General features: G+C 49.4%; 1 protein-coding gene across 3 annotated transcripts in view; it reads right to left on the bottom strand.

The window, feature by feature from the left end:
• The window catches only part of GRIK4 (glutamate ionotropic receptor kainate type subunit 4), a 223356-nt gene that overhangs the window by 41058 nt on the left and 166730 nt on the right, over positions 1 to 15568 (bottom strand). For all 3 annotated transcript variants that reach the window (XM_068916506.1, XM_068916508.1, XM_068916507.1), the window contains exons 8-9: positions 7480 to 7641; positions 242 to 394 (exon numbers count right to left, since the gene is read on the bottom strand). In XM_068916506.1, coding sequence (XP_068772607.1) covers positions 242 to 394; positions 7480 to 7641 — 315 coding nt within the window. The remainder of the gene's footprint in view (positions 1 to 241; positions 395 to 7479; positions 7642 to 15568) is intronic.

Below are 15568 nucleotides of genomic sequence, written 5' to 3'. Positions count from 1 at the left end.
CACTGAATTTCATTTTTTCTGTAGCAAAGCCTGAAAGATGGAGAGTTTCATGTCGTTCCAAGGCCGATGATAAACCATCTCTCAGATCTCCTCTCTTTTCATTCCCGGTGCTACCTTCAAACAGACCGATACTCTGTGCTCGAAAACTCTGCCAGCATCAACGTATAGGTACACATTTTTTGCTTCTGGCAGTGAAAAGCACTAGCTACTGACACGTCAGCAAACTTCAGTCCCTTCTCACCATTCTCAGGTAGTTCATCAGGCTGGTGCCATGCTGCCAGATCTGGGCTGATCCACAGGACAGGGGCTTCACACCAATCTCCTGGCTCCGGTTCAGCTCCTGCACAGCAGTCACCACAGCATAAACAGCATCAAACAGCAAGGCTGAAGAGAGCTGGGGGCAACGGGAAGGAAAAAAAATGACATCCTTCAGGACTAGCACTGAAGGCTAGAAAATTAAATAAAGCTTAGAGCTTCTTTGTGCTGTATAGCCAACACGTACACTAAGGAAAGAGGGAGTCTGCTCCGTATGCCAGGCAGGCGGCCTAGACAGCTGCCCACAGGACATCGCTCTCAAAGCCTACATGTGCTCACACACCCTGTCTGGAGACCTGACCTCTCCCCAGCTGCAGCTCCTCCCCATAGAGCTGGCCTGGAGACGCAGCGCCTGCACACGGCTCAGGGCAGACAGAGATGTTTTGCAGCTCACATGACAAAGAACCACTATTACTGCCCTCTCCAGACCCTGCTGACCAGCCTGCCCCTGCACCTTTGGCACGTTGCAGCAAGCTGGAGAGGGCTCTGTCCAAAGCCCGCGTGGGGCTCAGAAAGGAGCACGCGTGTGCTAGGACCCCGGTTAGATCAGCCAGTATCCTTGGCCAGCTCTGTGCAGACAGCAAGTGCTAAACGCCTACCGTTCTGCTCCAGCAACACTGTGCACCCCACCTGCCCTGCCCGGACAGGTACTGAGGGCAGGGGCAAGGACAGCGGGGTATCCCTGGACCACGGCTCTGTGTGAGCCTGCACAGGGATCACTGGGACATAGGAAATCCCACTGCCAGCCCCAATCCCTGTCCCAGCCGGTTACACTTCTCTGTCTCATCTTGCTTCCTTATCCTTTATATCTCTGCTTGCTTGTTCCTCGCAGTTTCTTCACTCGTTATTGTACTCATCCCTTCCCATTCTTCTCTGTATCAGTTCCCTAAAGACACAAAGCATATCTAATCAAGCGGCGGGTTTTCGGCCCTTTGGTGGCACCTGTTTCATCTGCTGGCCAGGACGACTGACATGGGGAACGCTCCTGAGAACCCCAGGGTCACTCAGAGCTCTAAAAATGGGCACATGGGCAAAATAAAGATCCTATTTTTGCACCCACAACACAAAGTGTCTGTGATGCTTCACCCTTTATTAGGCATCAGAAAATCCTCATTCAAGCACCACTACGAGATGCAGATCCACAAGAACTGAGGTCTTGCTCGTTCTACTTCTCAGACAACTGAAGTCTTGGCTATCAGGCCCCACAGAGACCATTTAGTCTCTCACTGCAGCCTCCGGTCTCCTGTCGGCTATTATCCGCACTGTAATGGCACTGCTGAAGCAATGGCCAGAATCCACAGAGCTCGTCCCCTCTCCTTTTCGTCTTTGTTTTGTTTGCCCTTAATCAGATTTCTTTGTCCATCAAGCCTCACGCACCGTGTTTCTTACCCATGCACAACAGTTTTGATGTTTTTGATCTAGTTCATAATCGGTCATTTGCTCTCTCATGTTCATTGCTGTGACTAAGATTTCGCTTTCAATTATTGTCACCTCCTGACTCTGCTGGAATTAAGCCGTTGCAGCTCATTACCAGGAAGGCTACATTTTCCTCACGGCTACTTCCGAGAGCAGCCTCTCGCCATCCCAGCTCCCAGCAACATATTCGGTGTCTGGCCTGTGGCTCCTTTCCCCCATCTTACCCCATTTGTGACTGATGACACTTCAGCGATATCTCAGGCTCCTGTTCCTCCCAAAGTCTGATTAGGTTAATTCACTTCTGCCAGTTGCCCGGCAGGGACAATCTCGCCCAGTCCAATCATCCCAATGAACCTTTGGCTCCCATCGCATTACTAATCTGAACAGAGATAGATTTAACCCTGATTGATCTTACTCACATCAGTGGTAAGAAGTTGGTCGACTTCAATGGCCTGGGATTAGGCAGTTAACAAGCAACCTAAGGTTTTAAGGTGTACAAGCCTGCATGAGTTAAAAGGCATAATTCCAGCCAAAGGCTAAAAAACAAACAAACAAAACCTCAAAACAACAACAACAACAAACCCAACCACCAGCTCTGCCGGCCCCAGCAACCCCTCTGCCTCCTCTCCCCGGTACTGACTCACGTTTGCTCTCCGGATGCTCCCCCTACACCCACCCGTCTGTCTACCATTACCTGCTTAGTCTGTCCATGCTCTTGCTCTGATCGTATCCGGGCACTTTCCAGTAAGCATTGAGCCACCTGACTGGCATCTGCTGGATCCAACTCCTCCTCCCATGCAACAGGCAGCACCTTTTATCATCAGCGTTGAGAGCATTCAGCTAACAATATGGACTGACTGACTAATGAGCTGTGAAGTATTATTACGGCTATTTTACAGGAGGGAAACGGTAGTGCCGGGGAGCCGAGTGGCTCGCCTGAGGACATACGAGGAGCTGGAGGCAGGGCGGGAATAGCACCTGGGCTTCCTCCTGCCTACCCTGCCTCAAACACGAGATACCACGGCTCCCTCTACAAACCCAGGCAACCTCTCTCCTGTGCTGCTTCTTCCTTTATGTTTGGTGACAAGTCTTCTGCCTTTCTCACTTAGCAGTCACATCTGTTCTAAGAATTCCCCTCCTGGGAAGCGTTTTCCAGAGCTTCTTAAAGGAGCTGATACATCCTTCTCCCTGCCCTTGTTTTTCTCCCCTCAATATAAGTTCCTGTCCTACAAACTCTAAATAGGACTTTTCCAGTTAATACCATCCCTCACCTTGGCCTCTGTTCAACCGAGCTCTTTAGCATACACTTAATTTTAACCGTGGACTGAATCCCATTCAAATTACAGGATACCATACACGACTATCAATTGCTTTCCCGAATCAGGATCCATATTAATAGCAATTGGCCAAGGAAGAATGTTCTGAGAGCAAATGCAATGCCAGCAGCCCCAAAGTTTCACCAACTCACACCCGATCTGAAAATTGGCCCAGCGTTTTTAATTGTCTCCTGTTAGGCTTTCTTTTCCATTTTCTCTGAGCAGTTAATGATCTCTTATTAGCTGTTGAGCAAGAAATTTGTAAATCTCAGTGAAGCATTTGACATTATTGATTGGAATATTCTACTTCTTAGCCTTGAACAATTTGCTAGGATTTCTGGTGGGCCCTCATATGATTTCAAGCAATTTAGGGAACAGGGAGGCGGTTGTGATGCAGAAAATGAAGTCTTCTCAGTAGGGAATGGGAAATCCCTCCCATGTCCTCAAATTACCTCTTTTTTTTCCCTCTCTCTCTCTTTTTTTTTTTTTTTTTTTTTTTTTAAATCACAGCTCTTTTCAGCAGCACGCCATTTCCATTTCTTAGGCCGCATATCATTTTTTATGCTAGCCATTCCCTGCCCCACTGGCCTCAAAACCAGGATCCCATGCCAGCCTCTGAATTTTGTGGGCCCTGGAGCATGACACTTAAACACACGGGGGCCTGGCAACACAGCAACGTGCAAGTAAACAGACCCAGGCACCTCCATCCAAACACCTACCTTGAGCCCCGTCCCTTCAATATCACTTTGAAAGCCATCAGCACTCAGTCCCTTTGCTGTATTACACTCTTCTTTCCTCTGCTTACAGGTCTTCCATAGGTAGAAAAATGTCTTTTAGCAAGGTTAACCGGTGAGGAGAGGGGAAGGGTGGGGGGTGAGAAGCTCACCACTTGAGCTCTCTCCCATTGCCCATAAAGGCAATAGCAAAAGGCTCGCTTCAGTTACCACTGACTTAAGCTAGGCTGCCTGACTTTGCACTGGAGCAGCCACGTGGCCTCCACGCCTTGAGGCCATAACCTTTAGCAGAACAGTGCAGAGAGAGCCGGAGGCAGCAGCATCTTTTTAACTCGCTCCAGGTAGAGTCAGCAGGGACTATCTGTCACCGCTCCCAGGTACACTGCCTCAAGTTTCGCCATGCTGCCTGTAAAATCTCTGGCTACTTTTACGTTCTCATTTTAAATCACAGCTTTGTCACTCTGTCATAAAAAGCCAATTCGCTTGCTAACAAACTGATTCTCTTCCTCGCATGCCTCACCCGATTTGTGCAGGTCACTGTAGTTGCTGTACCTTTCCCGTAGCGGCAGACTGCACGTGAAAGACTCGGTAAGCTCAGCGCCGGTCTGCCTCTCTCACAAGTTCTCAGGTCTCAGAAGATTTCCCTCAAGCCCTAAAGCCTAATTCTTGGTGATGAAAGCTGCTGATGAAAATTGCAACGTGATGGATGCCTCATCAGAGCGACGCTCCAGCAAAGGGGAGCGCAGACGGTGGGCTGGGCAGACAGGCTCGTCGCTCGGTTCCCCTGGGCGCGCTGGCCAGCTGCACTAGGAGCAGGCTGTACCCAAGAAATAGTCATGCGTTGCAGGGCCCAAACACGCTACGAAGCACTGGGAACAACTCGCTAATTCGAAAGGGGCAAGAAACAGGTCTCCAGTCCCTGTGCACATCGGCTGGCAGGACCATTCTCCCCAGTGCATTCAAGGCAACTACCTGAGCGCGTCAGGATCCCCGGCGCCTCTGGAGCAGGGACGGTACCCGATCTCAGCCCTGGTACCCTACGGCTTCTTGTTGGATGCAGCACATCTTCCTCTAAATGCCAAATCTGGCCTTCTAAAAATTAACAGCAGGTTCAGCACGGTGGAGTGGAAGATCGCACTGTATTCTTTATTTACAGAAATCTCCTACGTAAAAGGCCATGTTTAAAGGGAAGCTGTTCTCCAGGGAAATATGGGCAGGTTTGGATGGTTCAGGTTGTGCGGTGGGCTTTTTTCTTCTTCCTAAAACACTGTCATCTGCATCTTTGCCCCCAAACATAACACAGAGAATTAAAATCATTAAAATCCTGTGAAATAGACTTTACAATCTGGATTTTATTCAATGAAATAAACACTTAATTACAAACATCTGTTTTAGCCTAAATTCTAATTACCTAATCTAGCCATCTGTAATTTGAATGATTTTCTCTGATTTCCTTTCTTTGCAATGTGATTAATGAGAATGGCATTAGAGCGAGCAGCTCCCTCCTCCTTCCTGAGACACTTGCTCAACCCTTGCAAGAAAGCCCTGAGATTTTGCAGCTCACAGGAAACTTCCCTCTTGTCACTTCCAGCTGCTGAGCTTCCTTTTCTCTTTTTAGCATGAGCTATCCCAAGAGATATCTGCTTCTCGGGACTAAAAGGGTAAGTTCTTACACAGAAAGACACTGTTTGGGAGATGAGACCTGCCAGATTACCAACGGCAGAGAGGCAACGCACTGCAAAATAATGGATTCCCCTAGCAGACACAGGAGAGGAGACAACTGTCCTGCCTGGCTGCAGTGCATTTCACCAGAGCCAGAGGCAAGGCACGTTTCTCCTCCCCTGGGATAGGATGGCTCAGTGGGAATGGGAGCCTCAGTAAGAAGGCAGAGTGAACCTCACCTTAACCAGAAAGAAACAAAGAGCTTTTGGTTAAGACTGTGGATCACGGTTCTGGAGAACTGAACCTGTTTTCTAGCAGTGCTGCAGACTACCTGCCTCTGACAACGGGAAAAATCACTTCCCTTCCATACCTCAACCCCCCATTGGTACAACAACCATAACAGTTTCTCCTAAGCGGCTGAACAACATCTAGGATACCGGGAGCTACCTGGTACAGTCCACAGCAGCCTGAGAGCAGGTGCTTGGGAAGCCAGCTAAGAGAAGGCACTGCAGCCCCATGTAGGGCCTCTAGTGACACCAGGGCTGGATGTGCCATGGAGCGGTGCAAGATCAGTGTGATCCAGGGTGACTGAGCTCCCCTCTCCAGTGGTGTCCTCTTGGGACCAGCAGGAAGCCTGTTGTGTTGCTGAACGTGATTTATGAATGAATGAAAAGAACATCCAGCTGGCTTAATATTGCATGGAGGGGTGATTTAGGCTCAGGCTCACAAGCCAAACAGCTCCATTCAGCTCTGAACTCATTCACTCTTACAAAAAAATGCTGCAGTAGGGCATACTCTCGCATCCTTCCACCTACAGATTTTTCTGGTCATTCAAGACAACCCAGGCTAAGAAGGAGCAGCAAGCTCAGTTATTTTCTGCAACAGTCCTGTCCCTGGTGTCTTCTGTTTCTCTTATTAGAAGGAAATTAATTTTTAATGTCTCTGAACAGTCCTGCAACTGTCAACCAAATAGGAAGCTTCCTGACAGAGACCCTGCGGAGATTTGGCTGGCCGGCGAGCTCACTGCAGCTGCCTCTGTGCAGGAGGGCTGCACTGAGGGAGGAGCAGGCTGGTCCCAGTCACGTACTCACCACAGCCAGAGCTCCACCACAGCCAGAGCTCCGCTGCCTCCATGCAAGCCAAGAGGTGCAGACACAAAGGGCAGAAGACTCTTTTATTTTGCCTGCTTAGAATCGCTTTGTAGTGATAATAAGGAGGTTTTCAGCAATACACAGCTGCCTCAGGTTGTCAAGGGGACTCTGAGTTCATTAAAAAGAGGTAACATTGCACCGAGGGCCTTTTCCTCTCCCTTTCCCCAGCTCCAAGCACAGCCCCCTGCATTCCCAACCTGGCAAATCTGCTTCGCAAACCCTTCCAGTTATTCAGAGTCCCTAGGGAAGATTTCAGCACCGATCTGCGGGCTCATCAGGGAGATGTTAGAGCACGCAACACAACACAGCCTTTTGGCATCTGCTTAAGCCCAGCTCTCCCTGTGCTATTTGCATCCAGACTCCCTCTTTCGCTTCCACGAGCTGTTTTTCTAAGGTAAATACACCAGGGCAAATATCATAAGGGTAACACTGAATCAGGGTGGCGTTCTCTCCTAAACTTGCACATAAATTTAATTTAAATTAAGACAGGCATGAATTTCAAGCAGGACAGCCATTCAAGTAGAGATAAGCCCTTTAAAGCTCTTCCCAGAGGTCCGTTTGGGCAACTGCAGGCTGTCAGAGGACTGCCTTACAATTCTCCAAATCTGGAGAACACCACGTATGTCACAGCTTGACACCCTGAGCCCAGAGGTTAGTAGGATTAAGTAACAATCAGTCAATACTATGAACCCGTACCTTCGAGACCAGAGTTTCTACCTCTGCATGGGGTTTGCAATGCATTCCCAATGCCCGCTAAAAACAAGCCTGTGGCTCTTTTCGCTAGGCTTCCCTTGGCTCTTGGACTCCTTGGGCCCATGTTCCAGATGGACCTACTGCACCTTCTGACCGAGGGAGGTTCTGGATGACGGGAAGGATTTTACTTACCGCTGGTCCAGTAAAAGGAGCGTGATCGCAGTTCTCCTGCCAGGACTGGTTGAGGCTCTGGACAAACTCTTGGAAGAATGCGTGAGACTGGTTGAAAATGGAAAATCCCAGGATATTGACTCGGTCATCCAGTAGGCCATCCAATCGCTGGAGTGAAAACTCCTAAAGCAGCCCGGAAATCCAAAACAGAATCAGGATTAGGGGAGAAAACAAGCACCAGAAGCTTCAAAACCATGCAATACCATTGAAGGGGAGGTGGGACCAAGAAACTAAGAGAACCCACACGCGGTGGCTGGGAGAACCCACCTCCAAGTTAGGTCTGAAATCCACCTATCTGCCAGTAGGGAACAGCTTGTGTGCTAACCATGACCAGCCATGGGCCAGAGATGGGCTCAGCCGGTGGCCTCTCTCAGACTTTTCACAGAGACATCAGCTAAGTCCAGCACGCCATTCGGCAAGCTCCTCAAAAAGGCCAAAAAACGCCAAACAACGTGAGTTGCAGAAGCGTCATTCCTGAGCAATAGTTCCTGCCAAACAGGCCGGAGATGTACAAGTAGGATTAGCAGGAGGAATTTTTGTACTTAGTAGGAGCTGCGTCACATGGACTTCCTTTTTTAAAATAGAAAGTAGTGCTATTCTTTGTGGTTTATAAACCAACTCCTCTGACAGGGCAGTAGGAGATTCCCTGTAACACAAAGGTTACGGCAGAGGTAGGAAGATGCCTGATTGTTTTCAAATGAAGCAAATAACCTGCTCCAATAGTCAGAGAGGGAGGGTATGGGAGGTCCAGAGCAAAGTGGTATTCAGAAGATCTATACTTTCCAAGCAACGTCCTTTCCGAGGCACTGCCAGAAGAACAACCTTGCTCTGTGCACCACGAGAACGCTGCTGTGCCTGGCTATCGCTCACAAAGCCAGCTGGCATTCAGAGCACACCAACCTCCAGTCTCCAGGGAAGTCCCCCCCACAGTGTGTCACCAGCCCTGCCATTGCCCTGCTGCTTGATGTTCTGATGGCCCAGGCCTCCTTGATGAGGAGGCTTCCTCCCGATTCCCTCGCTTCCCCTGCATTGCTTGCACTCAGCTAAATAAATAAAGGGTCAGGGACCATTTCACTTTTAAAAAAGGGAGACAGGGAAGCAAGAGCCAGCTTGCATCCCTGGGGAGTGTCAGAGAACGCTCCGTTTCTGAGCTCTTTCCCTCTGGGAGTCATAACCGTTACCTGCCGCGGCTGAGAGCTTCAGACACTAACAGCGCGCTTGACTGCGGCTCTCCAGCCCAACTCGGGGCACGAGGAATCCCCAGGCTGCCAAGAGCAACAGACCATGGAGACCCATGTCTGGAAAGAAATTCACGTCCTTTCGTTACTATTTTTAATTTCCTCTGAAAGAGCCCTGAACTGAACCAGAGCCTGAGCTGCAACTATCACTTGCCAAGTGAAGCCGCTGTACCACCACCATTTCCAATCTGGTGACATCAAGTTTTAATTATTAAATTAAGCCAGTTCTCCCACATAGGGCTTGCCTACATTGTTCCCACCTGCCAGTCAGAGGGTCTCCTCCACTGCTCTCACTGAGACCTGGAGAGACGTGCCTGCCCTAAGGACCCAAACCTTACAGCCATCGCAGGGAGAGGGTCACGCAATATTGGAGTTAGACTGCCAGAGTAGGAGTCAGGAATCTCCTGCTGGATTCACTGCTCAGCTATGGACTTCTTTAACCTTGGTCAAGTCATTTCATGTTGTCGGAGGCCATGGTTTTGCCCCTCTGTAAAAAGGACATGACACTAGCTTCTTTGTCCGTCATGTAATGGTAGGAGATATCACTCCAGGAAGCCCTAACGCCCCTGTAGAGAGGGAGCTTTGACTGCTCCGCAGAGCCCTGCTCCTATTCTGCTTCTGAGGAGCAAAGTGGTAAGATGACAAGGACTGTAAAAAAAATACAAGTAAAAAGGGAGAGCTTGTGTCAGCGGAAGCGTTATTCGACAAAGCCAGTTTGCTGAAGAAGACTCCAACCCTCCTTGTCCTATTAGCAGGAAATAATGGTGCCTTCCTCACTAATTTCTCTTTTGCTAATTGCTAAAATGGAGCGAGAAGGTGGGAGTAATAGTTTCAGAAACTGCTGGATACTCACTCTCTTCCATCACTAATATGAATGTCTTTTGGCTCTGTGGACTATGAGATCTCAGTGTGTCTAGTCATTTTTTATCTTTCCTGCGCATGCGGGCACGTAGGAACAATGTCTGTAAATCTCCGAAGCAGGGAGTTACAACACTATTCCAGCACGGCAAGCTCCTACGAGAATGCGATCAGACACAGGATTAAGTGCATTTTGGACACAACTGCATTAACATTAGGTAACATGAAATTGCCTGTGAACTATTGATTCATTTGAATGATATTATCCTCCTGCCTTCTTGACAGGTTATCCATTCACACACCGCATCCTGTCAGCCCGTGGAACGAGGGCAGATGGCTAATGAGGGTCTGGGCCTGAGGAGATCCCGGATGCCAACGGAGCAGCAGGAGACGTGTCGAGCCCCTGCAAAATAATACCTCCCCCCAGCCAGAACCGGGAGGCAAACGGTGTGGGGCACAGAGCAACCAGCTGCCTGAGCACCCCGTTGGCTTCGTTATATGGGGAAGGAAAATGAGACGTATATTCCAAAACAGCCACAAAGCCCAAGGCTTCAATCTCTCTGGACCTCCCAAAACTCAAGGAATCTGAAATTGGTGCCTTTATTTATTTCTCCCCTGAAAACATTTCTCAGCTTTTAACACTGCTCAGGCCTTGGCAGAACTGTTACACTCTACCTTTAGCCCACTTTCTTTTTACTTTTAGTTATAAGATCCTTCAAGAGGGATATCAGCACCACTGTCCTCACTGTATAAAAGGGGAAACCGAGGCACGGTCAGAGGCATGGTTTGCCCAGAGCGTGCAACAGTCACAAGGCTGAGCCCAGAGCTGCCAAGTACAACCCCAGCTCTTTAGCCACTAGGATATTCGGTCTCCTTAGGTCAACTGACTAGCAGGGGTTATTCCCACCACCCAGCCAGGCTCCTGCAGAGCCCATGGCGGGAGAGCAGCCTTTCCTTCCGGAGGGCACTCCTGCCCATTCGGCTCCGACCCGCTCTGAAGAGCCCCTCTCCCCACCGAGGACGGAGGCAGAGGCTGACAGCAGGAGCACTGGACAAAGCAGCCACCGGTAGATGCTGTACACGCTCCCCACAGAGTCAAAAATCCAATTCAAACATTAACAATAACTTTTTTCAGCTCACGTTTGTGGTGGCTTTTCAGTGGAAGCTTTGGTCTTCTTCTATAGCCGACTCTGTCTGTATCTGTCTTTTTCTAGGCAAACCTCCAGCTACAGAAAACCCCATTTCTGTTGCTGTCATACTCACAAAGCATCCACTCTGTAACGCACAGCAATCACACGGCCTGCATGAACCCATTCCCCTGCCGTTTCCCTTTTCTTCCCTCAGCTCTGGCTCCTACCTTCTTCCTTTAAACGTTTTTCCATCAGACGCGCACCAGAACTGCCTGCCCGGATCAGAAACAAGTCACTGAACCACGAGCTGCCTACGCAACGAGATGGAGATAAACAGCCCGTGGGGGACACGCTTCATTTGGAATGGAATAGGAGAGATTTGGTAAGGTCAGCCTTGCTACAGGGGGCAAAGGGGTGAGAGCATCCAGATACTTCAGTAGCTGCCGGCTCAGCTTCTGTCCCGGTCTGTTTTTACTTTCCTACGTGGTCATTCACCACGCTTGACGCTTTCAAATCCACATTTTGCAAATGCAAACTCATTTGCCATTCGAGGCCTGTGCCACTCAGCTGATTTCCAGAGCCTCAGTCAGCCTGCTGCACCTCCCACGGGCCCAGAGGGAATATCTGGATTTCTGCCGGTGAGCGATGGCCAAACAGTCCAGCACAGAGGCCTCCTGTAGCGCTGCCTGCAAGCGGGGAGCGTAACGAGGGGAGGGGCGGAAAACTCTGCTCTTGGAGATCACGTTATATAGGATCTTAGATGGCTCTTTTCGCCATGTATTTGCATGCAGGTATTAATGCCTTTACTTTCCTAAAGGTCAGACCGAGGGAGAGAAATACTGTTCATATTTCAGAAATCAGACTCCAACACGTGAATGACTCTGTAGAGGGTACACAGGGATTCGGTGTCAGATCCAAGGATTTCTCAGTGTGGTCAACTCAGAAAGATGCATACTGAAGGCAATTTTTACCTAAACTAGAAAGAAATATTTAAACAGGCCAAGCAGAACTACAACAGACATAGCTGACCTTGCCTTGACTGCTAGACAAAGAGGAGGCAGCTAGTACTTGCACATTTAACAGTTCTGTGACTGCTTTTCTCTCCTCTTCTCATGCACTTGCTCTTTCTCATCTGCAGCGCTGGCTGGTGCTATTGCAGGACAGAAGATAGCTTTTCAATGCAGTAAGAGCAAGGAGCCGTTAGGGAAATAACTCATACCTGCCAGCAGAAACTATTTAATGGAGACGCCAAGCCTTCGTGCACCTCATCCTAGCCTCCTCCGTGCCCCTTTGGCCGGAGGCCGTGAGCGCCACACTCCCCCCAGCTCTCTTGTAACAACCATCTGCACAAAAAGAGTTGTGTGACCACACGCTTTCAGGCAAGATCAGGGTACTCGGTGAGCACGCCGGGTGCAAACCAAGGAGGTGGGTACAAAATGCATCCTTCCTGATTATGCCCTTATTCTACAGCCAATGATTTTTTTCCCTTCCTCCTTAGAAGGAAGGGAATAATTGCAATAGCTGACCAGCACTTTGCCCTGTTTCAGCCTAGCTCCTTGCAGCAGTCTTATGCCAACCAGTGTAACCTGAGACACGAGGACGACCATAAAAGTTCATGCCCACATTAATTTCAGGTACGCAAATTCTGGCTGCCTGAATTCTTCCCTTCTTTGGGTTCGGTTTTTAGAGCACTTTTTAGAGTGCCCACAAAAAGTCAATAAGCTGGTTTGTGAAATCGCAGAAAAAGCAGGCCTTGAAGGTCTGCAGCCGGAATTAATGAACTTTTACAAAAGAAAAATCCCCAGGCATTGCTCAAATCACAGCAAAGTCTGCAGCAGCACCAGGCAATTACAGTGTAGATTTTCTGACTTCTACTACAGGGCTGCAACCACTAAATATGTGCTGTTAAATAACAACATTTAGCAGTTCTATAGCACTCTATATTTTCCAAGTGCTAGGCACACATTAGCTAATTGAATACAAAGGGGTTCCCTGGGAGATGGCACTGGTGGAGTTATTAGAGGATGAAGTCACTCTTGGGTTTCTGTTCCTCATGCGGCACTCGACCCGCATTCTCACTTTACAGCATCAGACGAAACCTTTGGAGTGATCTGGACATTTAGATCGTTGGGAGAACCTGCCTAATAAAAGTTACACAGCCAAGCTCTGTAATTCACGATTTTAAAGCCATGAGCTTGGATCTGCTAGCGTCACTGGCTGTGAATTACGATCTGCAGATTTACAGGCTATAGTCCCCATTCCATTAGGAATATAAACCCATAAGGTGCGAGCATATTACTCAGTGCAGGTCTCTTGACTCACACGTTTGGATCGTGTGCCAGCCTCATCCTGACTGGGACTCAGCGCCCACAACCCCTCTCCAGCCTCAGCCGGTGCTGGGGCTCCTGCTAAGTCTGATTGAAATTCCACTCCTACCTTGCCAGTTCTGTTCTGGTTCTTCAATAAAATAACATCAATATGCCGCTCATCACATTGTCACTGTCAGGGTAGTTTCGCAAAGTGCTTTATGAATGTGTAAAATCACTAGCATAACCCCATGGTTATATCTGCCAGGAAATTATTAACCCCACAATACAGAGGAGTAAACTGAGGCACAGAGCAATAAAAGGCAAGCAATCAAAAACCTGAAAGCTAGAGTCAGCCTGAAAGAGGCAGGGAATAGCAGTGTGCCTTACGATGCAAAGCATCAAAGCAAGCATTTCCATTTCAGTGTGCAACTGAATGCCCTCCCAAACCTGCACCTGACTCGCTCACTGACCAAGGCAGAACCCACAAATGATGTCCAGGTCTCCCCTAGCTATTGGGCATGCTTCCTCAGCCACCAGGAAGCCTCATCACTACCTTGCAGCAGCTCCTTTCTCTGCTTTGACCATTTCCCATGGGTTTCCACTGAACACAGGCCACGTGGGCAAGAGACCCAGCATACAAGGCTGCTGGCATCCCTCTCAGCTCAGCCTAAGGCACAGGAGCCCACCTTGCAGGGCCTCATCATTGCCTACGTCCTGCACAGGGTTGCCAGCTTCAGCAGGCCCACAGAGAAGCAAGAGGAAATCCCTGCTAAGGAGACCCAGCCCACACAACCCTGTGTCTGCAAGGGTTCGGCTGCCCTTGCTCTCACTCTCCCAACCGCCCCGTCGGTCAGAGAGCACCGATCACATCCCCTCTCCCGAGACTTAACGTCTGAAAAGACGCTGGAGGCCTCTGTGAGGAAAGGGCAAGTCAAGCAGGGGATTATTACTGTTATAATAGCCTGCCGGATAAGCAAATATTTTTTAAACTGCAGAGCTCTGAACCCTTGAGAGCCCCCTGCATTGTTATGCTGTGGTCTCACTTCAGCGAGTGGCTCCTAGTAATTGCTCGGCGCGCTGCAGAGAGAAGGCCAGTTTGCTATTGTTCAGGGCTCTGCATCAGCTATTGAGCTCCTTCTAGCTTTATTGATTTAGCTGGTGATATTGTTTTGCATCCCATTTGTGTGCACAGCACCTCACTGCTTTTCTCGATTCTTATCACATTTTTAATAACCTAGATCACCTGGGAAGCAGGGAGATGGTGGTGACTACCCCCACCCTGGGGAGAACTACACAGACTGGTTCATTTCACTTTTCAGCAACTCCAAGACCTTCACACACTCTGCCCTACCCCACCCTGTCCCAGTGCACCCAGCAGAAACCGAGGATTTGCTCATTCCCATCTCCTCTCACACCAAGATGCTCCCATCCCTCCTTCCTCTCTCTCTTGCACACACGTACTTATCTTCCTCTCTTAATTACTGCAAGGACTTTATGGGATTTCCAGATGTGCTCATTAGCAGCCTCCAAAGCATCCCCCCGTGGTGCCGCTGCCCAGTGTTTAGGTGGAGAAACGCCCAGCTGCTCTACGCCAACCATGCCGTATTGACCTCGCTCTCCTCGACGCCAGCCAAGGATCCAGCCCTCCAACATCAGGGCAGGGAGGCTGGCTGACCCCTGCCACGGACTCGCCTGAGGAGCCAGAACATGCTGTTCTGTTTCTTCTCTATTTTTGTGTGGGATAGGAAGGAGAATATTGAGCCAAAGCTTCAATTTCTCTATTATTCAACTCTCGCTCTGGCAAAACTTTGATTTCAAGACTGTTTGGGGCTCAGAAAAGCCATCATCCTCCAAACATGGACTTGCATTGAAATTGCCTGGCAGCTGTTATGCAGGAACCAAACTTTCAGCTAGCACAAGATCAGCACAGCTCTAGTCACCTCCTTGCTGACGTCACCGGGTGCCAGCGTGTGCCATTACTCACCATTTGTGGGTTAACTAGAAGAGATAAAATATCCCAGTTCTTGACACCTCAGCCAAACAAAACCCTCCCGAGGGAGCCTTGCCCCAGGCAGTGGGTGGCAGGATTACTGCGCTCACCCGGAAGGGGCGGAAGGTGGGATCCTGTTCCCATTTGCACTGGAGCTGGTGCAACCGCTCAGGAGTTATTCCAGGTCCTCACAGCCAGAGACAAACCACACGATGAGTCTTGAGCAAGACTCGCTGACAGAGAGGGGAACAGAAGGACTAAATCTTCTTACTCATGGCTAAAAACGGATTCCTTTCAAGAAAGGTGACAAGACTTTGTGGATCCTGTGGCACTTAAGAGAGGTGAGGGGCACTCCAGCGCTCCCATACTGATGGGAATGGGGAACATTCACAGCAGCAAGAGCAGGAGAAGGGAAAAAACGTTTGAATCAGTAGAGGACGTGAAACACTGGGATTAAAGTGAGCGACATTCCCAGGGGACTGGCGGGGCAAAGAAGGCCTCCCACCCTGCCTTCATAAAACAGAG

This window comes from Struthio camelus, chromosome 22 (genome assembly GCF_040807025.1).
Source record: "Struthio camelus isolate bStrCam1 chromosome 22, bStrCam1.hap1, whole genome shotgun sequence".
Taxonomy (NCBI): Eukaryota; Metazoa; Chordata; class Aves; order Struthioniformes; family Struthionidae; genus Struthio; species Struthio camelus.
This window is presented reverse-complemented; position numbering and strand designations above follow the sequence as displayed.